Source organism: Oncorhynchus mykiss, chromosome 32 (genome assembly GCF_013265735.2).
Source record: "Oncorhynchus mykiss isolate Arlee chromosome 32, USDA_OmykA_1.1, whole genome shotgun sequence".
In the NCBI taxonomy this organism is placed as follows: Eukaryota; Metazoa; Chordata; class Actinopteri; order Salmoniformes; family Salmonidae; genus Oncorhynchus; species Oncorhynchus mykiss.
This window is the reverse complement of record NC_050572.1, coordinates 27,210,530-27,236,574: the sequence shown is the minus strand read 5'-3', so window position 1 is coordinate 27,236,574 and position 26,045 is coordinate 27,210,530. Positions and strand designations below refer to the sequence as shown.

Below are 26,045 nucleotides of genomic sequence, written 5' to 3'. Positions count from 1 at the left end.
TTCCAGCCGGTAGCTAGTGCTGAATACATCACACACATGTCTCACATGCTTTGTGACTGTTCTATCTGCCAACAACAAGGGTACCCCTGACCCCTATCTGACCCCGAGAGGACTCTCCTAACCTCCACTTCCTGATCTGAACCACCACTTCCTGTTCTGAACCACCATTTCCTCTGTCACCTCCAGAGAAGTAAATGCTTCTCCAGACTGTTCTGTTCTCAAACCTACTACATGGCATTCTGTCGGGGGTCGGTGGAGGTTGGTGGAGAAGACCCATGTGGTATGTGCAGTACTGTACGGGGTTAATGATTCTTCACTTTATGTGTTGACAGCCTGGACTATGAAGGACATGCAAAGATGTTCTGTTTCGCATCCTCAGAGACGTATGTCAACGACCAATGGATGTGGTATACATGGGTTATGAGTGTGTTATAAAGTCTTTATGTAGGTGTTGCCGTTTTCTCCTCGGTTGTCAGTTCATTTCACCCAACTCACCATGTAAATAATCTTCTACTCTTACTGTGAGCGTACATCTAAAAACCCTTCTCCTTGAACCCCAGTCTATCTCTAAGACAGTTACCAGCCTATCATTTCACATCATCACCCAACTCACCATGTAAATAATATTCTACTCTGCTGTGATCGTACATCTAAAAACCCTTCTCCTTGAACCCCAGTCTATCTCTATGATACTTACCAGCATATCTAAGTCCTATCATTTCACATCATCACCCAACGCAGAGGACAATCTGTATCTCAAAGCCTAATAACAGCCATAGCCCTCAACGACCCACTTGACATACTGTGTGAAGCCCAGTAGGCCAGGAATCATATAGGCTACACAATGTTGGGTGCTACTTCAGTATAATCATTTTAATCATAGGCCACCATCACTCTGACTGATTGACTAGTGTGTTCTGTCCAGTCGATGGCCATCAGCAGCAGTGAAAGTCTATATTTCATGAAGTCCTTAAAGTTTAGAGGAAACCGAGGCATTGACACACAGTACTGGAGGCAGCTAGCCCCTAGCTAGTATTATTAGGATCCGCCCCCTCGGGCCCAGGACAGGAAATGTGGAGAGTACATCAAGGAAGCCAGTCCACATCTGTCTGAACCATTACTCCCCTCTGGGATTGAGGTCTATATTCCTTCTCATAAACTACGGACTTAACCCTTAAATAGGAAAAATCTGTCAATTGTTAAAAATTCTATTACCTTTATTTCAATTTGTTTACCCGCAGGGAATTGGTATAACCACACCTGCACAAGTGTGTCAGCTAAGTGTGTCAGTCTCTGCTATTTTTAGAGTTTATCCAAGCCTGGTGGAGCTTTCTATTCTCAACTCTGTACATGCAGTTATATTTGATTTCTTTAACCAGTCATGCTCGTGATGACCTATGATACTTGACGATCATTTGAATCAAATATAGGACATGTAACAATACTTACCCGTAATCCTCCTGATCCTTTATCTCCTTTCAAACCTTTTTCACCCTAACATAGTACAACACAGACATACAGTAACATCCAAAGATACTTTTAGAAAACATAGGTTGGTCTGAAACTATTTACTTGGCTTATGTATGACATATTTTCATTGTTGCTTCTACTCACACCGACACCTTTGGGTCCAGATGAACCAGGAAGTCCCGAGTCTCCTTCAATTCCCTGTAGGAACAAAACGACCAGACATTATTTTGACGGATAACAGATGCTGAGTAAAGACCAGTAACCTACAGATACGGTACTACTGATGCAATGTTATTTCCCAATCATTTCAAGTTGAGCAGTAGTATTACATATTAGGTCATATGAGGGGTAAGAGATTAAAAGGGGTAGACGGGAAAAAGCCCATTTTGCTGTGTCTAACTTGACAAGTTAACTTGGGAGGTACAGTATATGGATTCTGTAGAGGCAAATGAGCAACCAGAACAGCAACAACACCTGTTAGCATTGTGACCCTCTAGGGGGACCCTGACCTTTGTTCTGACTGTGACAAGTGTGGGAGTGTCAGAGTGCAATGGAAAGCCACCGATGGCCTACGCTAGGCTCCCTGAGGAGTAATGGTTGCCACAATACGAAAGTATCCGTATTAACATGGAATTCACAGTTACGAGGACATGCTATGTTCAGGCTTTTGACTCATTTCCCTGGTGTATAGTCTAAAAAACATGAACTTCTGTCAACAGGGAGACATTCTCTTTAGCTGGGAGTCTGGGACTGAATGGTCACACAGCACATTGGCAAAACTGCTCCCTCCCCTTTCCCTTCTCTCTCTTTCCTACTTTCCTTCTTGCCCCCCCCCCCCCCCCCCCCCCCTCTTACCCCTCCCTCCCTCTCCAGCTTCTCACAAAAGAGAAGCCAGCCAGGTCACAGGAAATCAATAGCAAGCAGAGAGGTAATTGTCCATCAAATGTCTAAACGCCCACCAAGACACAGAACACAAAGAACAAGGCTGTCTTTGATATCAGAGTGGAAAAAAAACTATATATAAACTCTGCTGCCTACATTCTTTAAGCTTTCACTTAACCTGCCATAAATCCTCCAACACAGTGTCAACCACAAGAAAGGGGTTTGCACAGAGCATATTGCAGCATGTAGTTATGAAAGTGCATTGGCTATAGTATACTCTCCAAGGCCAACATGGAATCAACAAGGGGAAATAGAATGTTCACCCACCTTTGGTCCCAGAGGTCCAGGTAATCCCTGATCGCCTGCCAGCCCAGATTCACCCTGTCACAATAAAGCAGAAAGATCCAGAAGTTAATCAGAAAGGTTTACATTATAATCACAGTAAGAGAATATTAGTGGAAGATGGTTGTCTCATACTCTTTCTCCTTTAGATCCATCTTTCCCAGCAAGACCTGCCGCTCCACTGGTTCCCTGGAAGTGGTTTTAAGGCACAATCATCTACAGAGTATATCATTCCTGTCTATTGTACATGTCCTAATGTAGAATCAACTTTCAGACAAGCAGCGGCAACAGATGCAGTAGGTCAAGCCTCACCATTTAATGAGTCACCTCTGTGACAGACATGTCCTGAGAGGTACAGAACAGTGGGAAAGCATCATTATGAAAGCAAAACTCTTAAGGATCAACTCACCTTCTCCCCTTTGGATCCTTCATCGCCGGATGTCCCCCGTCTCCCGGGATCACCCTGTAGAGAGAGGAGAGGAGGTTAGGGTGGCTGGACACCGCTGATGCCTAGGCGTAATGGCGTAACAGATGCTGACAGCGGCGACGTGTTGTGAGACAATATGGTGGGGTTCACTTCCTGAACAGGGATTAGTAGATTACTGTTAGAACATGTAGTACACACACACAAAAAAAACATAAAAACTGCTTTTGGGACAAAACAGAATACACACACTGTGCATAACCAAGCAAGGACGAACAGTTAGTACACACCTTTTGAACAATGGTGTTGGGGGCCAAACTATAACAGCGGTCTGGTCCCGGTCTGGTCAGTTCACACACACAGCCAAACTCAACCCTAACTCAACCTCACTCACACACAGCCAACCTCAACCCTAACTCAACCTCACTCACACACAGCCAAACTCAACCCTTCTCAACCTCACTCACACACAGCCAACCCAACCTCAAACTCCTCAAGGAACAATGGCTTCGAACATTTTTGTATCCTTTTAACATTGTCGTTTTGGTTTGTGCTCTGATGTCATTCTTTGTGCCAAGGAATCCCTCCAAAGCATTTTGAGTCTTAGAAGAGAAAAGTGGGAGTGTTTAATTACATAGTGCCACTAAGCCTTCGACCACCAGAAAGACTTCGCTGTGGCTTCACTTCATAAATCCCTTTCTTTAGAAGTCAAAATGTTACCCTTTCATTACTCTCAGAGCTCGTATCACTTTGACGCAGGTCCCGTCTTCATTAAAAAGTGAGCAGCATTGCAACAAAAATATTCATACAACCAATTGCAGCCTATAATGAAAGGACATTGTACACAAAACACTTTTGTACGATCGTCTAGTCTAGACTGTTGAGGATGTATTTACTACAGTAGCAAGCAGAGCATGGTGAATTCACTTTTACCACTTACAAGTCAATGTGCCAGCATGTCCATTCTGACCACACCTGTGGGTGTACTAATTAACGTCAAGTTTTACATTCTGTTTGTAAAGTTGACACAAACAGAATTGTGAAAACCCTATAGTAGAAACATGGATTTTCCAGAAATAGAATGAAATAGAATAGTAATTCTATTTCTAAGGGTTTTGCAGACAGCGACAGATAAATAAAAAGTATAGAAGCAGAAATTCCGTTCAAACAGTAAACTCCTCAGACATTAGGTGTGTGTTGCACTTCTCCAACAAGCTCTGGAAATTCCACCACCACATCATGTCCACAAATAAATAAATTGCCAGGATTCAGGCATGCATATTTTTTAGCTAAGGGTGGCTGCTTGTGTTGTGAGTCAACATGGCTGGAGTGAGTCCATGACGTTGAGACTGTTGATGTTGAGTCCTAACACTGTGGATATCAAGGCGGGAAGTTACCCTGCCTACATATCGCGTGCATTTTGAAATGATAGCACACTCGCTAAAGGTGCAGCTGTCAGCACTAGACCTGGGTTCAGAAAGTATTTAACGCTTTTCAAATACTTTGAGTGCTTGATTGAGCCTCTCTGATTCAGAGGGGTTAGGTAAAGTGCGGAAGACACATTTTGGTTGAATGCCTTCAGTTGTCAAACTGATTAGGTACCCCTTTCACTTCCCTGGCTGGAGTGCCAGATTGGTGTGGTTTTGGAACTATCTACCAGGCAAGCTCATTCCAGCAAACAAAACTATTAAAAAAGTCAAATTCCTAAATCTGGGTTCCTATTTGAACCCAGATTTAGTGTAGTCTGAACTGGGCGATGCCAGTGTGTGTGTGTGTGTTTAACAGAACTAAACGGTGTGTTTCTAACGGAGCAGGTGGGCGTCTGCATGGGAAAGGGAAAGGGGGGTACCTAGTCAGTTGTACAATTTAATGCATTCAACTGAAATGTTTCTGTGCTTGTCCTCTGCCACTTGCCACTTCCTCTGTGGCCCACAGTCCTGTAATTCTCACTAGGACATGTACGGCCATTTTCCTAATCCCAAAAAATGGTGTGGTATTCCCGAAGAAAAAAAGAATACTGTTTTTACAGTGCCACTGTACTTTAGGAGATGTAATTCTATCTTTGTTAAATGTGTGTGATAGATCCAATGAGACAGACATCTTTGGTTGAAGAGGGTTAGGATATGATGATGCCCATGCACTGTTATTGTTATTATTATTATCATGACGAGAGAAGTTTCACTGTCAAAACCATGGCCTTACCTTCTCACCTCTGTCTCCCTTGACAGATATTACTTTGCCCTGCAAATAATCAATCGACATGGATCAATTATTATCGAGGCTGGAGAAAGACAGCAGACAAGATAAAGGAGGTGCATGCCACTTAAGATAACGGAACCTTGGAACTCTAATATCTACGTAGAGTAACACATCATCGAGCAGGAACTTTAAACATGATTGATTTGTATCATATACCTCACACACTACAACAAAACACTCCAATATGAGGTCAACAAGCTATGTTCTAATATGACTGTTTAGTATGCTTACTATCAACTGTTTATCTTTCAAATGCCAGGCCCGTACAGATCTGCTATTTTAATTTGATATTCTGTTGTCGCTGAGAATTTTCCAGCGCGGCAGGAAATGCAAATTGTAGTGTGTTCAAAGTTGAAAGGGTTCTAAAGCAGTAGTGGTGCGTCTCTTTCCTTTTGACGAAACAGTCTATCACTGTCATACAGTACACACTTGTATTTTTTTGTTGTCCTAGGCTACCTGGCTAAAATGCTTTCTCGTTGACCTAACTTTCATTCATGGGCAACTTTAGCTAGTTAACATTAGTCTTCTACATCTAGCTACACATTGAACTTCCATCCTCTCAGGCCAGGGGCACAATGTATGAATTAATGGTTGGATCAGAATTGCCATTATAATCATTGGCCAGTACGGAGAATTATGTAAAACCACAAGTCCAAATCCCTATCTCCATCCATGGCTAATTTAGGAAAGGGGCAATTTTAGCTAGCTACCTAGCGACCGGAGGACAACAACACAACGAGATGCAACAATTCAAGTTGTTTCTGTCAATGACGTACAGTATGCTCTCAATGCCAAATCCATGCCGCCTTCCCTTGACACATTTTTGTGGTGCGCCAGGACCATTCACAGTTGAGCATGCTCAGTTTAGCTCAATGCTGGTTGGCACAATTTGTATACTTTTTTGTCAAGGGAGGCCAAATGTTCGCTGGCTTCCCTTTCATTCAATGCTACGGGCAGCAACAATGTCATACTCGTTTGGACCAGACAGCGTCAGATAGGTCGCCTACACGCTCATTCTGATAATTTCTCCTGTGAGATACTTTCAGCTTCTTACGATTTGAAGGAAAATTATGGAACACAGAGAGACTAAATATATATATATATATATATATATATATATATATTGTGGGGGGTGGGGGGCAGGCTTACCTTGGCATCCAGAAATACATGCCATTGTTCTAAAGTTTGTAATTTCCTCTTTAAAATGTCAGACTTGATTTGCCCTAACGAATCAACGCCTAATGTCCATGAACTAAATCCCCATAATAATTCAAATTTCCTGTTGCTGCAGGATCATTTCCCTACTGTGAGAAACAGGGTCAAATTAAGATAGCAGATAAGTAAATGGGACAGTATGTTTGACATTGTCACAGTAATGTTTTCATACAGTTTCTCCTTTGGATCCCTTGAGGCCAGAAGGTCCAGCCGCTCCCAGAGCACCAGTATCACCCTGTAAGAGTAGGCATGTGACATTATGACAGAGAACAAGAACGAGCCCAGAGAAATAGATCCACAAAATAGGAATATTGTTGTATCACACATGAGATATAGCTTAGGAGGAGCGTTAGATGACCTTTTCACCCTTGGGCCCGGCAACGCCAGGTACACCGATCTCTCCCTGTGAGGAAGGAACATTTATTGATCCATTATTACATCAGGTCGTCACATTGAAAATAAGATCTCTTTTGCAAGTGAGTGAAACATTAAAGGGATACTTCTGAATTTCGTCAATGAGCCTTGATGTCTACTTTCCTTGAGTCAGATGAATACAATTTGTATGTATCTGTGTCCAAGTACGAAGGAAGTTAGCGGTAGTTTTGCGAGCCATGCTAACTAGGGTTAGTGCAATGACTGCAAGTCTATGGGTATCTGCTAGCATGCTAGCAGATACCATAGACTTCCAGTCCTTATGCTAGTTAGCAATAGGCACTAGCGCTGGTTAACAACTTCCTTCAAACTGCACACAGAGACATAAAATGGTATCCACGAGTTCATCTGACTCTGGTGAAGTAGATACAGGGCCACATTGCCAAAATCACTAACTATCCCTTTAAATAAACAGATCTTTGGAAACCGTAAAACACATGACCATTGATATAGAGGAGCTATGACCTATAATTAAGTGATAAGGCAGCAGGGGGTGTGGTATATAGCCAATATACTATGGCTAAGGGCTGTTGTTAGGCACAAGGTGCCTTATTGCTATTGAAAAACTGGTTACCAATATAATTAGAACAGTAAAAATACATGTTTTGTCATGCCCGTGATATACGGTCTCATATACCACAGCTTTCAGCCAATCAGCATTCAGGTCTTTAACCCCCCATTTTATAATAGATCTTACCCTCTCTCCAGCGGGACATGAACAGTTGACCGCCTGGGGTCCTCTCTGCTGCTCCTCCCTTGCAGGGGTGGGGGTGGGAATCTCTATGGGAGGGACCTCTGTCACCACCTTCTTGGGGCACTGGAATTAAAAAACAGTGTTACCGTTTGAAGGTGAGCCAGGTAACTGTACAGAACAGCGAAAAGGAGAAAAAGGAAAGATGTCTCTCAGGAAGCAGTATGGTAGCAGCAGTAGAGGTATGATAGGCATTCTGTCCAGCAGAGTGGCCCAGGCCCACCACAGAGACAGACGATTGGTTGACTCACTGGAGTGGCCTACCACTGTAAGGTGAGTATGAGAAACATGGCAGACATGCTCCTGGAGTGGACTACCACATAGACAGGTGCCCTGTCTGTCTGTCTGTCTGTCTGTCTGTCTGTCTGTCTGTCTGTCTGTCTGTTTGTCTGTCTGTCTGTCTGTCTGTCTGTCTGTCTGTCTGTCTGTCTGTCTGTCTGTCTGTCTGTCTGTCTGTCTGTCTGTCTGTCTGTCTATCTGTCTGTCTGTCTATCTGTCTGTCTGTCTGTCTGTCTGTCTGTCTGTCTGTCTGTCTGACTCACCGGCCCGGTGGGCAGATCACAGCAGGTCTCCAGCTCAGCGTGTTTGGAGTCACAGTAGATGATCATTCTCTGAAGGTCAAACTGCAGGGACAGAAAGTCACAAAGTTATCTAAACGTACGCTACAGTACAGTAAATGAACACAGAATCACAAGATGCACACTACAGATGTAGGATATTTTTTTTCTACAGTAGGAAAATAGTCCTGCAACAATTATTATCTGGATTATAATTTTTGGCCATTTTTGTAGGGGTTGATACATTTTTCGTTAAGTCCGACATTTCAAAGTGAAAATTACAAACTTTAGGACCCTTTTTAAACCTTGAATACACTACAAGTGTACATTTCCTGCTGTGCAAGAATTCTCAGCAACAACAGTGATGAAATTAAAATCCCACATCTGTAGTCTAGAAATACAAAATAAAGAATATTTCCTTAATCCACCATGTTGTTCCACCACATACGGTAGCATACTTCCATTCCCCTGATCTTCCCACTGCTCTTAAGCTCAACCCTTATAAAAACACCCAGCCCTCACATCAATGGGCACGCTGTCGTACAGCCTCTTCCCGATCACAGTCTTCCCGTGGATATCAATGTCCTCCCTGTCCCCGATGGGCAGGGTCTGAATGAGTTTACAGTCCAGGTAGAGAGACACAGCCTTGGCCTCGACGCTCAGGGCGATCTTGTGCCAGTTCCTGTCGAACAGGTTGTCCACCTCTTCGTTCTTGAACACAGCTCTCACTGCATCTTTGGTCAGCCCCACTGCATTGTATTCCACTGCCTTGTTCTCACCGTCCAGACGGATAGACACCTGGGTAGGATCGACGGAGGAAGGATCAAGTGAATAAAGTTGAATGTGTTAATAATGAAAGGTTTCTCATGTGATAGGCAAATACAGGGACGCAACTTGTCCCCCCCACATTCTGAAATGTCCCCACATTCTGAATCCCCCCTCCCCCCAGTTTTGTGATACAAAACGAGGGACGGTGTGCTTTAGGACCATGCAGATGCCTCCAAGCAGTCTGGTAGGCTGTTTGGAGTGTTTATCTGACTGCATAAAAAATAATTATAATAATATGTCCCCCCAATTCGAAAACTAAAGTTGCACCCCTGGGAAATTTAACATGTTCTCTGATATTCAATGATAGGACAATAATAGTCATGCCTCTCTGTCTGCATGCCAGCCCAGCAACTGGCAATCAAATAGACTCAGCATGGAATATGCTGATGCACACACACACACACAGCAGTATGATAACCCACCTGTGGAATTCCATACTTGTCAAAGATCTGCCAGAGGTACCAGTCCTCTCGTCTCGAGGTCTTCCTGAACTTGAAAGTCGTCACAAAAGCATATTCATCTGGCAGACCTTGAGGGAACACATCTCTGGAAAACATCAACAGCACAGAGGGTTGCCAATCAATCACCTCATCCACACTACATGAATGCATTATCACTGGATTGTACAGTAGGTCACTGAAGTATATCTACTGTTGTAGGCCTACATGTCATTCTTACTACAGTATATCTGTTTGGTGTATATATGTAGACCTACATGGCATTCTCACTACAGTATATCTGTTTGGTGTATATATGTAGACCTACATGGCATTCTTACTACAGTATATCTGTTTGGTGTATATATGTAGGCCTACATGTCATTCTCACTACATCTGTTTGGTGTATATATGTAGGCCTACATGGCATTCTCACTACATCTGTTTGGTGTATATATGTAGGCCTACATGGCATTCTTACTACAGTATATCTGTTTGGTGTATATATGTAGGCCTACATGTCATTCTCACTACATCTGTTTGGTGTATATATGTAGGCCTACATGTCATTCTCACTACATCTGTTTGGTGTATATATGTAGGCCTACATGTCATTCTCACTACATCTGTTTGGTGTATATATGTAGGCCTACATGGCATTCTTACTACAGTATATCTGTTTGGTGTATATATGTAGACCTACATGTCATTCTCACTACATCTGTTTGGTGTATATATGTAGACCTACATGTCATTCTCACTACATCTGTTTGGTGTATATATGTAGACCTACATGGCATTCTTACTACAGTATATCTGTTTGGTGTATATATGTAGACCTACATGTCATTCTCACTACATCTGTTTGGTGTATATATGTAGGCCTACATGTCATTCTTACTACATCTGTTTGGTGTATATATGTAGACCTACATGTCATTCTCACTACATCTGTTTGGTGTATATATGTAGACCTACATGGCATTCTCACTACAGTATATCTGTTTGGTGTATATATGTAGACCTACATGTCATTCTCACTACATCTGTTTGGTGTATATATGTAGACCTACATGGCATTCTCACTACAGTATATCTGTTTGGTGTTTATGTGTAGACCTACATGTCATTCTCACTACATCTGTTTGGTGTATATATGTAGACCTACATGGCATTCTCACTACAGTATATCTGTTTGGTGTTTATGTGTAGACCTACATGTCATTCTTACTACATCTGTTTGGTGTATATATGTAGACCTACATGGCATTCTCACTACAGTATATCTGTTTGGTGTTTATGTGTAGACCTACATGTCATTCTTACTACATCTGTTTGGTGTATATATGTAGACATACATGTCATTCTCACTACATCTGTTTGGTGTTTATGTGTAGACCTACATGTCATTCTTACTACATCTGTTTGGTGTATATATGTAGGCCTACATGTCATTCTCACTACATCTGTTTGGTGTTTATGTGTAACCTACATGTCATTCTTACTACAGTATATCTGTTTGGTGTATATGTGTAGACCTACATGTCATTCTTACTACAGTATATCTGTTTGGTGTTTATGTGTAACCTACATGTCATTCTTACTACAGTATATCTGTTTGGTGTATATATGTAGGCCTACATGTCATTCTTACTACAGTATATCTGTTTGGTGTTTATGTGTAACCTACATGTCATTCTTACTACAGTATATCTGTTTGGTGTATATATGTAGGCCTACATGTCATTCTTACTACATCTGTTTGGTGTATATATGTAGGCCTACATGTCATTCTCACTACAGTATATCTGTTTGGTGTATATATGTAGACCTACATGGCATTCTTACTACAGTATATCTGTTTGGTGTATATATGTAGACCTACATGGCATTCTTACTACAGTATATCTGTTTGGTGTATATATGTAGACCTACATGTCATTCTCACTACATCTGTTTGGTGTATATATGTAGACCTACATGGCATTCTTACTACAGTATATCTGTTTGGTGTATATATGTAGACCTACATGTCATTCTCACTACATCTGTTTGGTGTATATATGTAGGCCTACATGGCATTCTCACTACATCTGTTTGGTGTATATATGTAGACCTACATGTCATTCTCACTACATCTGTTTGGTGTATATATGTAGACCTACATGGCATTCTTACTACAGTATATCTGTTTGGTGTATATATGTAGACCTACATGTCATTCTCACTACATCTGTTTGGTGTATATATGTAGACCTACATGTCATTCTCACTACATCTGTTTGGTGTATATATGTAGACCTACATGGCATTCTTACTACAGTATATCTGTTTGGTGTATATATGTAGACCTACATGTCATTCTTACTACATCTGTTTGGTGTATATATGTAGACCTACATGTCATTCTTAATACAGTATATCTGTTTGGTGTATATATGTAGGCCTACATGTCATTCTTACTACAGTATATCTGTTTGGTGTTTATGTGTAACCTACATGTCATTCTTAATACAGTATATCTGTTTGGTGTATATATGTAGGCCTACATGTCATTCTTACTACATCTGTTTGGTGTATATATGTAGACCTACATGTCATTCTTACTACAGTATATCTGTTTGGTGTATATGTGTAGACCTACATGTCATTCTTACTACAGTATATCTGTTTGGTGTATATGTGTAGACCTACATGTCATTCTTACTACAGTATATCTGTTTGGTGTATATGTGTAGACCTACATGTCATTCTTAATACAGTATATCTGTTTGGTGTATATATGTAGACCTACATGGCATTCTTACTACAGTATATCTGTTTGGTGTATATATGTAGGCCTACATGTCATTCTTACTACAGTATATCTGTTTGGTGTTTATGTGTAACCTACATGTCATTCTTAATACAGTATATCTGTTTGGTGTATATACAGTATGTAGACCTACATGTCATTCTCACTACAGTATATCTGTTTGGTGTATATATGTAGACATACATGTCATTCTCACTACATCTGTTTGGTGTATATATGTAGACCTACATGTCATTCTCACTACATCTGTTTGGTGTATATATGTAGACCTACATGGCATTCTTACTACAGTATATCTGTTTGGTGTATATATGTAGACCTACATGTCATTCTCACTACATCTGTTTGGTGTATATATGTAGACCTACATGTCATTCTCACTACATCTGTTTGGTGTATATATGTAGGCCTACATGGCATTCTCACTACAGTATATCTGTTTGGTGTATATATGTAGACCTACATGTCATTCTCACTACATCTGTTTGGTGTATATATGTAGACCTACATGGCATTCTCACTACAGTATATCTGTTTGGTGTATATATGTAGACCTACATGTCATTCTCACTACATCTGTTTGGTGTATATATGTAGACCTACATGGCATTCTCACTACATCTGTTTGGTGTATATATGTAGACCTACATGGCATTCTTACTACAGTATATCTGTTTGGTGTATATATGTAGACCTACATGTCATTCTCACTACATCTGTTTGGTGTATATATGTAGACCTACATGTCATTCTCACTACATCTGTTTGGTGTATATATGTAGACCTACATGGCATTCTTACTACAGTATATCTGTTTGGTGTATATACAGTTGAAGTCGGAAGTTTGCATACACCTTAGCCAAATACATTTAAATTCAGTTTTTCACAATTCCTGGCATTTAATCCTATCCTGCACGATGTTGCAGGATTCGTGCCATTTCCGTCAACTGCCTGTCACCTCAATATTCAGCAACTGTTGGTGGTACAATGGGCAGCCAACTTCACCAGTCAACCATTTATTGTGAAAAGCAACAAATGACGGCGAATGCCCACCTTGGGTCCTAGGAGGAGACAAAATGGGCATTTGCATCCTAAATCCCTCACAAGTAAATTTAGAAAAACGTGTTGCTTTGATAGCTACTCGAAGACATATAGCATAACAAATCCAACTGTTTAATCTGCAGTGTGTGCAGCATTTATCCTTTCTATTAGGATAAAGCGAATTAGGAACACTGCCACCACCTCACTTTCCAACCATGGGGCGCATGAATTGAGTAGTGATGGGCATTCCGAGTTCTTTTCGGTGAGCGGCATCATCTGGCTCTGTTCACATAAAATAATAGCATCATTTGGCTCCCACATGGCTCAAAATGCTTCATGCAAATATGCAAATCAGTATGCAAATCAAGTAGTCAAATGAACGGCTCTTTCACCGATGCGATTCGGTTCCTGACATTCACCATAAAGAGCCATTCAAAAAGAGTTAGTGCTAGCCGGATCCTTTGGATGTCCCTACACTAAACCCTAACCCTAACCTTAGACCCTAACCATAATCTAACACTAGCCCTTACCTTAACCATTTTTTAATGTCAACTTCAAAGGGGTAGGGATGGTAGCAAGGACCATTCAAAAACACCCATCACTAAAACTGAGGAGTGAACTGAAGTGAAGATGAAATTGGGCAACTCTTGGAAAGCAGTGGAAGTTGATGAAAACTATTATTACAGGTGTGATGATACTGATGGTGTGTCGAGACTGATGATTTGTTGACAACTGTAGCTAAGCGTACCCAGCTACGGACAGAAGTGACTTCACGTAGCAGGTTAGTAGAATTAAGGCAGCAGGTTAAGGTTAGGAAAAGGGTTAGGGTTAAGCTTAGCTAAAATGCTATAGGGGTCAACAACAGTTATTCGGATAGCCACTCTAGCTATAATCTCATGTGGAAGCTAGCAAGCTAGGTAGTGCTAGGTATCAACAGCCAATCCAGTAGGGTCTGGAAGCTATTGTGAGCTTAGATTGGTCAGTAGCGTTGCAATATTGCAGAGTATTGTATAAAGTTCAGCTTTCCCCAACGGTCCCCCACCCACTTCACTTCCCTCCATTGAAAATGAATGGGGCTCTGTTGTTTCATCCCCACCAATGTGTTATGTTGAAATGCAATGTTATACCCGAAGCAGTGTGCTGGTAGCCACAGCCATAAAAACCATCAGTAACATAACCCCTGAACCCATTGGAAGCCATTTTAAAATGTAGTCTGTAAAAGTGTTTACACAAGCAGCCCAATTCTGAATTTTGTCCAATCATAGTCAAAGAGCTGATCTGATTGGTAAAAAGACCAATTAGTAGAAACAAAAGTAAGGAATTTGGCTTCCTGTGTAAACCTAAAGGTAGAAACGTGTTGGTGTTATCAATAATTACGCTTTTTTTCTAGACTTCCACTGCCCTCAAACAGTTGAAATGTGTCTTCACTTTGTATTAGGATAGAAAGATTGTGATGGAATACCTGTCAGCAACTCAACTCAACTCAATCAATGTACGCTGCAGCCTGGGAATTAAATGTAGCCCTACTTGTCACAGCAAATAAAGAATTGTTCACTCACTCTGTCTGTTGTACAATAGGCATGGTCCCTAGTCGAACATAGGAGCTCTGGCCCTCATCAAACCTTGGTCCCAGTATGTTTTCCACTTTGAAGTATTCCATCAGGTCGAACCCTGCAACAGACGGGACAGAAAATAACATGATTAGCTTGGAGTTGTAGCTGAGTAAATCAAATCACTGAAGTGCTTTGTCGAACTTTCTTCTGCTCACCAACAGAGGGAGCACTGATCATGACAAGGCCAGAGCAACACACTAGATCCCATCAAAAAGAGCTATAGGTTGAAAATGACTGACAGACAGATACCCAAGTAGATCGATGATATTTACTGTATACTGTTTCTCACAATATATATATATATATATATATATATATATATATATATATATATATTATTAATTACATGTGTGTGTGTGTATCCTTACTAGCTAGTCAGATTGATACAGTTAAAAAAAAAATTGGGGGGGGGGGGGGGGGGGGTTGAGAGAGAGAGAGCCACAAGGAGTCGCTAAAACACAATGGGACAAGGACATCCCAACCCTCCCCTAACCCGGATGACGCTGGGCCAATTGTGGGCCACCTCATTGGTCTCCAGGTCGCGGTTGGCTGGGACACAGGCCGGGATCAAACCCAGATCTGCAGGAGCACTGAAATGCAGTGCCTCAGACCGTTGCGCCACTCGGGAGGCCCCTGGGAAAAGGAAAGTTACAGACAGAAGGAAATCCTCTCTGTAGTTTGTAGTTACCCACTAATTGATCAACATTTGACTTCCCAGACTGGTTTAATTGTTAATATTATTTAACTAGGCAAGTCAGTTAAGAACAAATTCTTATTTTCAATGACAGCCTAGTAACAGTGGGTTAACTACCTGTTCAGGGGTAGAACAACAGATTTGTACCATGTCAGCTCAAGGGTTTGAACTTGCAACCTTCTGGTTACTAGTCCAATGCTCTAACCACTAGGCTACCCTGCCGCCCCAGGAGATGTAGGGTCTCCTACCATTCACCATCCTGTTGAACAAATGGTGAGATTGACTGGTGCTATCACCAATCAGAGTGAGAGGAACCCTTTTAGTCACTCAGTATGCCTAACCCATTTACATCTGAGTGTTGAGAGATAGACATTGGTTGTCTGGTCTGACCCAACTTGGTGAATAAATATTGAGAAGAGTCAGCAGAGAACCATAGAACCATAGATTGGCAACCATGATATCCCCACTGTGTGTAATTATAAAGCGACCATCACGGCAGCCTAGCCCAGCGCTCAGATGTTACCATCTGTCCGGATCAAAAGAATGCATTGTGTCTTTCTCTTCCCCAGTCACTGCACTCATTTGGCGTTCCCCACAGAGCCAGGTCGACCCATTGGCCGTCTCTGGATGTTCAGAATAACTTTTTGGAGGATGATGATTATACAGCATCCTCTGCCAATCCAAATTACAGGTCTGTGCTACAGCCCGGCTTGTCCTTAAAGCCACGGGACTCAACGAGTGCACAGAGCACAGAGAATATTTGCACAGTGCAGCACGATGACAGAAGAGAAAACAGAGCTATTAAAAACCTCACAGCTAGATTATGGGTAGTTGGGTACCTCCTTGACCACGACCCACCCAGATTACATCTGATCTCCAAGTGTTTCCCCTACCATAATTGTCTAGGCGGGGTGGGGCGGGGCAGCTAACCCCACAGACCAGTAGACCTGTCTGTCTGACTGTCTGAGTAATTCACACGTTCTTGCTATGAGATGAAGTAGATAGATGCAGCAGGTCAGAGGAATGTTTATGGTCTCAGACAGTTGATGGGTTATGGGGTCCCTTCGACAGTTATCCAACAGCATGCTATGACAGGCCTCTTGGGGCACCTGTATGTTTTAAGGTCACTTGTTTGTTTGCTGCTAATGGTGTATCTGCAGCCTGTGTGCTTTGCCACCTGCCTGTACTCTTCAGTAGCACTCTCACATGACCGCCTTCATAATGGAACTTAACTGCCCCCTGAACAATGTGAAGTATCACATATTGACATTCGCAAGGCTTATTTCTTCTGAATCATGTCCACATAGGAAATGTGATTCAAATCTAGCTGAGAAAACGTGTACTGTAGCCTGATTAAAACTCTCTCAAGAGTGATTCTCTAGAGCACTCATAGCAAACTGCAGTCTAGACTATAACTTATGAATGATATCTGCATTCACAGGATGAAACAGCAGGTTATTCAAGTTGGTCCTAAGTCAAACAAACAGTGCAAATGCAATTTGCCCCACTTTTATTGTGAATTATGCCAGACTGTATTTACAGGACAACAGGACCATGGGCTGCAGTACTGAGATCAGATGGATAGCAGGCAGCATTGGTAAACTCCCTGCCCCTGGTTCTTGGGCCCTGCTAGCATTGCCATAGTGACTTGATTGTTGTTTAAAAGGGTGTGTCCTCTACAAACCACATTAATATGGTGGGTGGCTAACCCTGGAAACCCTTACACACAAACACACTCGCACACACACATACACACGCAGCTGTTCCATTGGAGCACCAATGACATAATTGCAAATAGGAGCGTATTTTAGACCTCTGCCATTTAAACAAGTGGAGTTTAATGTCCTCTGGCAGTACATCTATTTAACAGACAAACCTAGTGGGCCTGATATCTAGCGAGGCCAGAATAAGGGTGTGGCTCCACTTAGTTTAAGCTCCCGCAGAAATGCCACAAATACAGTGGTGTGTGTGTGTGTGTGTGTGTGTGTGTGTGTGTGTGTGTGTGTGGATTAACCCATATCTGCCAATCAATCAAACCCACACTGAGATCTGCCTGAACAATTCAGGTAAATGTAATATACTGTATATGAAATAAAACATACTTGCCATTTAAGAGACACTTTTATCCAAAGGGACTTTATAACAACACATTTATTGTAGTTGTGAATGGGAAGCATCTTCAAACAACTTTGGCTGCATAGTTCTAGTGATTTATCCAGATTTCTTCCTCTTTATATTGCAGTTTATAGTAAAGGCCCAGCCACATAATTAGAACTGGTGTGTATACTAGAGGATGTGATGTATCCAGTCTAGTCAGTGGGAACCCCCGGAGGAACTGTCGTTTCAAACACCAGAAACAAACGCAGCTCTGCCAGAAGGTCTCAGCTTCTCAGACAGGTTTACGACCCAGGTTGTTAAACCTCTGTTCTTCCCCAGATAGGGTTTTCCTGAACTTGGCTGAAAAGCTGTTTCAGTGTGTAGCTCCACATGACTGAGTTAGGACTAGGTCCCCGAATGCCCTAGACTACTCCCCCAGGGGTCTTATCCGCTAAGGGCTTGTAAGTGTGTAGGCTTTTGTTCCAGCCATGCAGTAACACCTCATTTAGCTAATCAGTCTTATTTGAAAACTATTATTTTGGCTAGATGAAATTGGCCTCTTCTGCCTTTTGCACTAGATGGTGGTATCAAAACCTTGACTTTTGAGTGAACAGATGTAGGTTGTGGCAGTTGACCCTAAATCACTCAGGAGAAGTAAAGGAAAAATAATTAAGCAGTAAAACTCTGAAGTATGTTATTGCAATTATTCACACTGCTTTGACACGCTAGGTTACGAAGCAAATTACCATTTTGAACAGCCTGTAAATTTTAAATTTCTCACTGCTTGATATTCTCTAAGATCAGATGCCAATACTTGATATTTTACGCATTTCACACTAGATTTGACCGTTTCCTCTCCCCAGGTAAAGAGTCAGACATCCCTCCTGCTCCGTGTCTGTTTTTCCTCTTAGCATGATGAATGTGAGTGGGAGGCATACAGTAGACAGGAACTCTGATCCCTTAAGACTGTAAGACAACATCCTACCTATCTGGTTAAGCAATACTGCTCCACATTTCTCAGAAACTATTTTTTATATAAATACCCACTGAAAATAGAGACCACTAGAACAACTTGAACCTGCTAAGGTGCTTTGATATAACCAGTAAATACAGAACTAGACCATAATAATCAATTTGAAGTTGTCATAGTTGTCATTCAGTAAAACGTCCCACCTTCTCTTGTAGTTGGATGGAAAGTCTTTGGTTCAACACAAGGGAAGTAGGCTGCTTCATGGACAAGATTTGATACTTTTTGTAACATTATAACAACAGGAAACTAGTACCAGCAAACGGATAAATTAATAGGTATGTTTTGGCTAGGTTCAAATACTTTTCCCTTCGTGTTCTCGAAGGAAGGTCTGGAGTGATAGAGGAGAGGGTAGAGAAAGTAATTTAGCAATTCATTTACCATCTGGTCTTAGTACAAATGTTCATGAAAAACAGGTATTTGTGTAGTGGGCCTATTTTCAGACGTTGTTATTCACCATGATTTCATAGATCCAATGATACTTGCAGTCAGATGAAAGATACATGGCACTTTAGTTTTTAACCATTCTTTTAGATGAATGTGAAACATTCACAAAAGTTTATCAGTGAAAAAAAAATCTGTTTTTACCTGGAACTTCCTCCAATCCATAACTGGTACTGTTGGGTTTGAAGCGGTCTGGTTGGACCTTCATATTGGGGCACAGCACGTCTGAGGAGAGAGCAGAAGAGCAGAATTAGATTGGAGTAACAGAGAATCTTATTTTGATCAGTTTATGCCTTCCACATACAGTAATTCAAGTAAACACTTTGTCATTTGTCTTAAGCTGCAAGAATGCACACTTGGATTTACGTAGTCAATAAATCAATGTTCACAGTATGGAGAAAAAAAAATCTTATACAGAATGCAATCTTTGACCTATCCTAAAAACCTAGATAACCTGTTTTCATTCAATAGAATCTTTAGTTTTAACTAGATGATCGGAGTTATGAAGGATGTGTCCCATTGAAACGGGATTCCTCATTGAAACTATCGGTAGATACTCCAGTAGGAGTACAGTGCCTTGCAAAAGTATCCATTCCCCTTGGCTTTTTTCCTATTTTGTTGCATTACAACCTGTAATTTAAACTGATTTTTATTTGGATTTCATGTAATGGACATACACAAAATAGTCTAAATTGGTGAAGTAAAATTTTAAAAAGTATTTGTTTAAAAAAATGGTACATGTATATCTATTCACCCCCTCAGCTATGATGCCCCTAAATAAGATCTGGTGCCACCAATTACCTTCAGAAGTCGCATAATTAGTTAAATAAAGTCCACCTGTGTGCAATCTAAGTGTCCCATGACCTGTCATATGATCTCAGTATAAAAACACCTGTTCTGAAAGGCCCCAGAGTCTGCAACACCACCAAGCAAGGGGCAGCACCAAGCAAGCGACACCATGAAGACCAAGGACCTCTCCAAACAGGTCAGGGACAAGGTTGTGGAGAAGTACAGATCAGGGTTGGGTTATACAAAATATCAGAAACTTTAAACATCCCATGAAGCACCATTAAATCCATTATTAAAAAATGGAAATAATATGGCACCACAACAAACCTCCCAAAAGATGTCCACCCACCAAAACTCACAGACCAGGCAAGGAGGGCATTAATCAGAGAGGCAACAAAGAGACCAAAGATAACCCTGAAGGAGCTGCAAAACTCCACAGCGGAGATGGGAGTATCTGTCCATAGGACCACTTTAAGCCGTACACTCTACAGAGCTGGGCTTTACAGAAAAGTGGCCAAAAAAAGCCATTGCTTGAAGAAAAGAATAAGCATAAAGGTATGTGGGAGACTCCCAAACATATGGAAGAGGGTACTCAGATCAGATGAGACTAAAATGTAGCTTTTTGGCAATCAGGGAAAACGCTATGTCTGGCGCAAACCCAACACCTCTCATCACCCTGAGAATACCATCCCCATAGTGAAGCATGATGGTGGCTGCATCATGCTGTGGGGATGTTTTTCATTGGCCGGGAATGGGAAACTGGTCAGAATTGAAGGAATGATGGATGGCGCTAAATACAGGGAAATTCTTGAGGGAAACCTGTTTGTCTTCCAGAGATTTGCGACTGGGACGGAGGTTCACCTTCCAGCAGGACAATGACCCTAAGCATACTGCTAAAGCAACACTCGAGTGGTTTAAGCGGAAACCTTTAAATGTATTGGAATGGCCTAGTCAATGCCCAGACCTCAATCCAATTGAGAATCTGTGGTATGACTTAAATATTGCTGTACACCAGCAGAACCCATCCACCTTGAAGGAGCTGGAGCAGTTTTGCCTTGAAAAATGGGCAACAATCCCAGTGGCCAGATGTGCCAAGCTTATAGAGACATACCCCAAGAGACTTGCAGCTGTAATTGCTGCAAAAGGGGACTCTACAAAGTATTCACTTTGGGGGGGGGGGGGTGAATAGTTATGCACGTTCAAGTTTTCAGTTTTTTTGTCTTACTTCTGGTTTGCATGTTGTGTAAATCAAATGTTTAAAAAAAAATCAAAATACATTTTAATTCCAGGTTGTAAGGCAGAAAATAGGAAAAATGCCAAGGGGGTGAATCGCAAGCCACTGGAGCGATGCATGCACCATTCCCAGCGGTGACAGTTTTAGACTCACACACACATACATACCTCACAGGCCTGGGATGGCCAAGTGATGCCAGTGGTGACAGATAGGAAAGGCAACAGCCCCACTCAGGGTTAGTTTACATTGGCAGAGGGAAGATGCCATCCTGACTTGTCTATGTGTTGTTGCTGGGGTAACAGGTATCAATGCTGCTGACACAATGGGATGGGTCCTTTGTATGATGTTCAAACTGGGATGGAAGCTAGTGGCTCAGTTGGAGACAGTGGAGGCTGGTGGGAGGAGCTATAGGAGGATGGGCTCATTGTAATGTCTTGATCGGAATACATGTAACCATATCAAACATATGAACCCATATGTTTGACTCCATTTATTCCATTCCAGCCATTACAATGAGCCCGGCCTCCTATAGCTCTTCCCACCAGCCTCCTCTGGTTGGAGAGGGGTATACTGTAAATGTATTGTACATTTCTTTGCCCATCTCACTCTACTTTCGTGGAATGCTGCACAGTTTGTTGTAGGATGTTCATGTGCAGAAACAGGCATATTAGAAACACCAATTCTCATTCCATTGATCTCTATTAGTAAAATCTCTGAAATAGTTGTCAGCTATGACGACTGAGAGGAGAGCAGACACACTGACACTAAAAGGTGCTGAAGGTGAAATTATTGAAATTCTTAAGACTAGAGGAATTCAGTTTTAACTCACATTATTGCATTTGAACTGTGATGCTATGATAAATTGTCATGAGAATAATTAACGGCACTTAACCAAATGTATTGTTAATCTGTGTGTGTGCATGTGTGTGCATGTGTGCATGCGTGTGTGGTGCATGTGAACTTGTGCGTGTGTACAGCAGGCAGAAACCCAAACCACGGAGCAGATTGTGTCTCTGATGATCATGCACTATCAGACCCTGTAATTTTCTTTAATTGCGGCTATAAAAAGGACTTTGTTGAGTTAAGGAGGCATTAACTTTACTATGGACGGAATGGCTCCGTCTCTTGACATGCCTTGTTCTTTCTAACTGCAGAGTCAAGTGCATAATGTCCTGCGAAAATTCAGGTAGACAGTTTATCCCTGGTAGACTGTTACAGTGTGTCACAGTGTTTGTGCCTGGCTGCCATAATATGTTTTTTACTGTGGCAGAAAAGGACATTTGCAACCAATCATTTCTACATTTGATTTGGTGTCTCTGTGATGTGTTTGTTGTTTGATTGTTTGTTTTTGTATACTTAATTGTTTTGTTTTTTACATTTTACTTTTTAAACTTTTATTTTAAAGGAAAATTCCACTCCAAAACTATCTTTTGGTATTTGTTTCATTAGTCCATTGCTGATATAGTCCCAAAATGTTTTAGATGTCAGCAATCACATTTTCAAGATATGTATATACATTTGAATGCGGATGTATATACTACGGTTGGAGTCATTAAAACTCGTTTTTCAACCACTCCACAAATTTCTTGTTAACAAACTATAGTTTTGGCAAGTCGGTTAGGACATCTACTTAGTGCATGACTCAAGTTATTTTTCCAACAATTGTTTACATACAGATTATTTCACTTATAATTCACTGTATCACAATTCCAGTGGGTCAGAAGTTGACATACAATATGTTGACTGTGCCTTTAAACAGCTTGGAAAATTCCAGAAAACTATGTAATGGCTTTAGAAGCTTCTGATAGGCTAATTGACATCATTTGAGTCATTTGGAGGTGTACCTGTGGATTTATTTCAAGGCCTACACTCAAACTTTACTTGACATCACGAGAAAATCAAAGGAAATCAGCCAAGACCTCAGAAAAAATTGTAGACCCCCACAAGTCTGCTTCATCCTTGAGAGCAATTTCCAAATGCCTGAAGGTACCACGTTCATCTGTACAAACAATAGTACGCACGTATAAACATCATGGGACCGTGCAGCCATCATACCACTCAGGAAGGAGACGTGTTCTGTCTCCTAGAGATGTACGTACTTTGGTGCGAAAAATGCAAATCAATCCCAGAACAACAGCAAAGGACCTTGTGAAGATGCTTGAGGAAACAGGTACAAAAGTATCTATATCCACAGTAAAACGAGTCCTATATCAACATAACCTGAAAGGCAGCTCAGCAAGGAAGAAGCCACTGCTCGAAAACCCGCCATAAAAAAAAGCCAGACTACGGTTTGCAACTGCGCATGCGGACAAAGATTGTACTTTTTGGAGAAATGTCCTCTGGTCTGATGAAACAAAAATAGAACTGTTTGGCCATAATGACCATTGTTGTGTTTGGAGGAAAAAGTGGGAGGCTTGCAAGCCGAAGAATACCATCCGAACCGTGAAGCACTGGGGTGGCAGCATCATGTTGTGAGAGTGCTTTGCTGCAGGAGGGACTGGTGCACTTTACAAAATAGATGGCATCATGAGGTAGGAACATTATGGGGATATATTGAAGCAACATCTCAAGACATCAGTCAGGAAGTTAAAGCTTGGTCACAAATGGGTCTTCCAAATGGACAATGACCCCAAGCATACTTCCATAGTTGTGGCAAAATGGCTTAAGAACAACAGTCAAGTTATTGGAGTGGCCGTCACAAAGCCCTGACCTCAATCCCATTGAACATTTGTGGGCAGAACTGAAAAAGCGTGTGCAAGCAAGGAGGCCTAAAAAACCTGACTCAGTTACACCAGCTCTGTCAGGAGGAATGGACCAAAATTCACCCAACTTATTGTCGGAAGCTTGTGGAAGGCTACCCGAAATGTTTGACCCAAGTTAAAGAATTTAAAGGCAATGCTACCAAATACGAATTGATTGTATGTAAACTTCTGACCCACTGGGAATGTGATGAAAGAAATAAAAGCTGAAATAAATAATTCTCTCTACTATTATTCTGACATTTCACATTCTTAAAATAAAGCGGTGATCCTAACTGACTTAAGACAGGGAATTTTTACTATGATTAAATTTCAGGAATTGTGAGAAACTGAGTTTAAACATATTTGGCTAAGGTGTATGTAAACTTCCTACTTCAACTGTGTATACAGTACCAGTTTGCTGGTGACACTGTCCGTGATTTATTTAGAATTCAAGGCACACTTAACCAGCATGTCTACCACCGCATTCTGCTTTGCGTATTATTGGGACTACCATTTGTTTTTCAACAGGACAATGACCCAAAACACACCTCCAGGCTGTGTAAGGGCTTTGACCAAGGAGACTGATGGAGTGCTGCATCAGATGACCTGGTCTCCACAATCACCCGAACTCAACCCGATTGAGATGGTTTGGGATGAGTTGGACCACAGAGTAAAGGAAGCAGCCAACAAGTGCACAGCATATGTGGGAACTCCTTCAAGACTGTTGGAAAAGTATTCCAAGTGAAGCTGGTTGAGAGAATGCCAAGAGTGTACAAAGCTGTCATCAAGGCAAAGGGTGGCTACTTTGAAGAATCTAAAATCTAAAATATTTTTTGATTTGTTTAACACTTTTTTGGTTACCACATGATTCCATATGTGTTATTTCATAGTTTTGATGTCGTCACTACAGTACCAGTCAAAAGTTTGGACACACCTACTCATTTCAGGGTTTTTCTTAATTTTTACTATTTTCTACCTTGTTGAATAATAAAGAAGAAATTAAGAAAAACCCTGGAATGAGTAGGTGTGTCCAAACTTTTGACGGGTACTGTGTATATATATATATATATAAATATATATATATATATATATATATATATATATATATATATTTTTTTTTAAATACAGAAATATAGACAGTATGATGCATTTTGCATCATAAGATGCTGTATTGTGAAAGTTACATGTCTTGAAAACTTGATTGCTGACATGCAAAACATTTTGAGACTATGTTAACAACTGACTAATGAAACAAATACCAAAATATAGTTTTGGTGTGGATTTTTCCTTTATTTAAGCATTTCCAAACATGTAAACCAAATAGGCTTTGCTGGTGGTTATAGGATGTCTTTAATTCAGTTTGTAAAGAGATGGTTGGAGTAATACTACATACCTATTTTGGCCAACAGTTACAATGCTAGCTTTGAAAGGACAGCCGTGCGTCACTGTGTTTTAAGATCCGCCATAACTGAAGGTCTGAGACTGTGCTCACTGCAGAGCTAGCCACTCCCTCTCCTTGTGGCCCAACAGCTATAATTTAAAGATCCACCTCAGAGTTAAAATGGAAGCAATGCAGGGCAGAGCCCTTAACATTTTTGGGCCCAGTGGTATCTCATAGGTCTCATACACCAGCAGTAACATACAATGCAAAAGCAGCATGTCCTAATCAAGTTGAGCTGAATCTGCATTTTGGGGTTTACCATACTGTATGTCTGTCGCTGAGGGACAAGACAGAGCCAAGAGAAAACCAGTTTTGATCAGTCATGGAAGTAAAAGTGCTGAAAACAAATTGGCTCAACATTTCAAAAGAAGACGGAGAACAAGCTATGAAGGGAAAATACTGAAGTTTTGGTGCAGATACAGCCGAATAGCACGTAAATAATATTGTTACTACCAGGTTTCCATCCAACCTTTTTATGAGAGTGAAGTACAGTACATGTCGGATAACACATT

At 41.2% G+C, this 26,045-nt stretch overlaps 1 protein-coding gene across 2 annotated transcripts in view; it reads right to left on the bottom strand.

The window, feature by feature from the left end:
* The window catches only part of LOC110488195 (collagen alpha-1(XXII) chain), a 73,010-nt gene that overhangs the window by 39,872 nt on the left and 7,093 nt on the right, over positions 1-26,045 (bottom strand). Inside the window, exons 4-17 of one of the 2 annotated variants that reach the window (XM_036970931.1) lie at positions 19,473-19,553; positions 15,013-15,124; positions 9,583-9,706; positions 8,855-9,130; positions 8,318-8,398; positions 7,722-7,841; positions 6,951-6,995; positions 6,765-6,827; positions 5,321-5,359; positions 3,104-3,157; positions 2,830-2,883; positions 2,680-2,733; positions 1,615-1,668; positions 1,450-1,494 (exon numbers count right to left, since the gene is read on the bottom strand). In XM_036970931.1, the coding sequence (XP_036826826.1) occupies positions 1,450-1,494; positions 1,615-1,668; positions 2,680-2,733; positions 2,830-2,883; positions 3,104-3,157; positions 5,321-5,359; positions 6,765-6,827; positions 6,951-6,995; positions 7,722-7,841; positions 8,318-8,398; positions 8,855-9,130; positions 9,583-9,706; positions 15,013-15,124; positions 19,473-19,553 (1,202 nt within the window). The remainder of the gene's footprint in view (positions 1-1,449; positions 1,495-1,614; positions 1,669-2,679; positions 2,734-2,829; positions 2,884-3,103; positions 3,158-5,320; positions 5,360-6,764; positions 6,828-6,950; positions 6,996-7,721; positions 7,842-8,317; positions 8,399-8,854; positions 9,131-9,582; positions 9,707-15,012; positions 15,125-19,472; positions 19,554-26,045) is intronic. The other variant, XM_036970932.1, reaches the window with a different exon arrangement.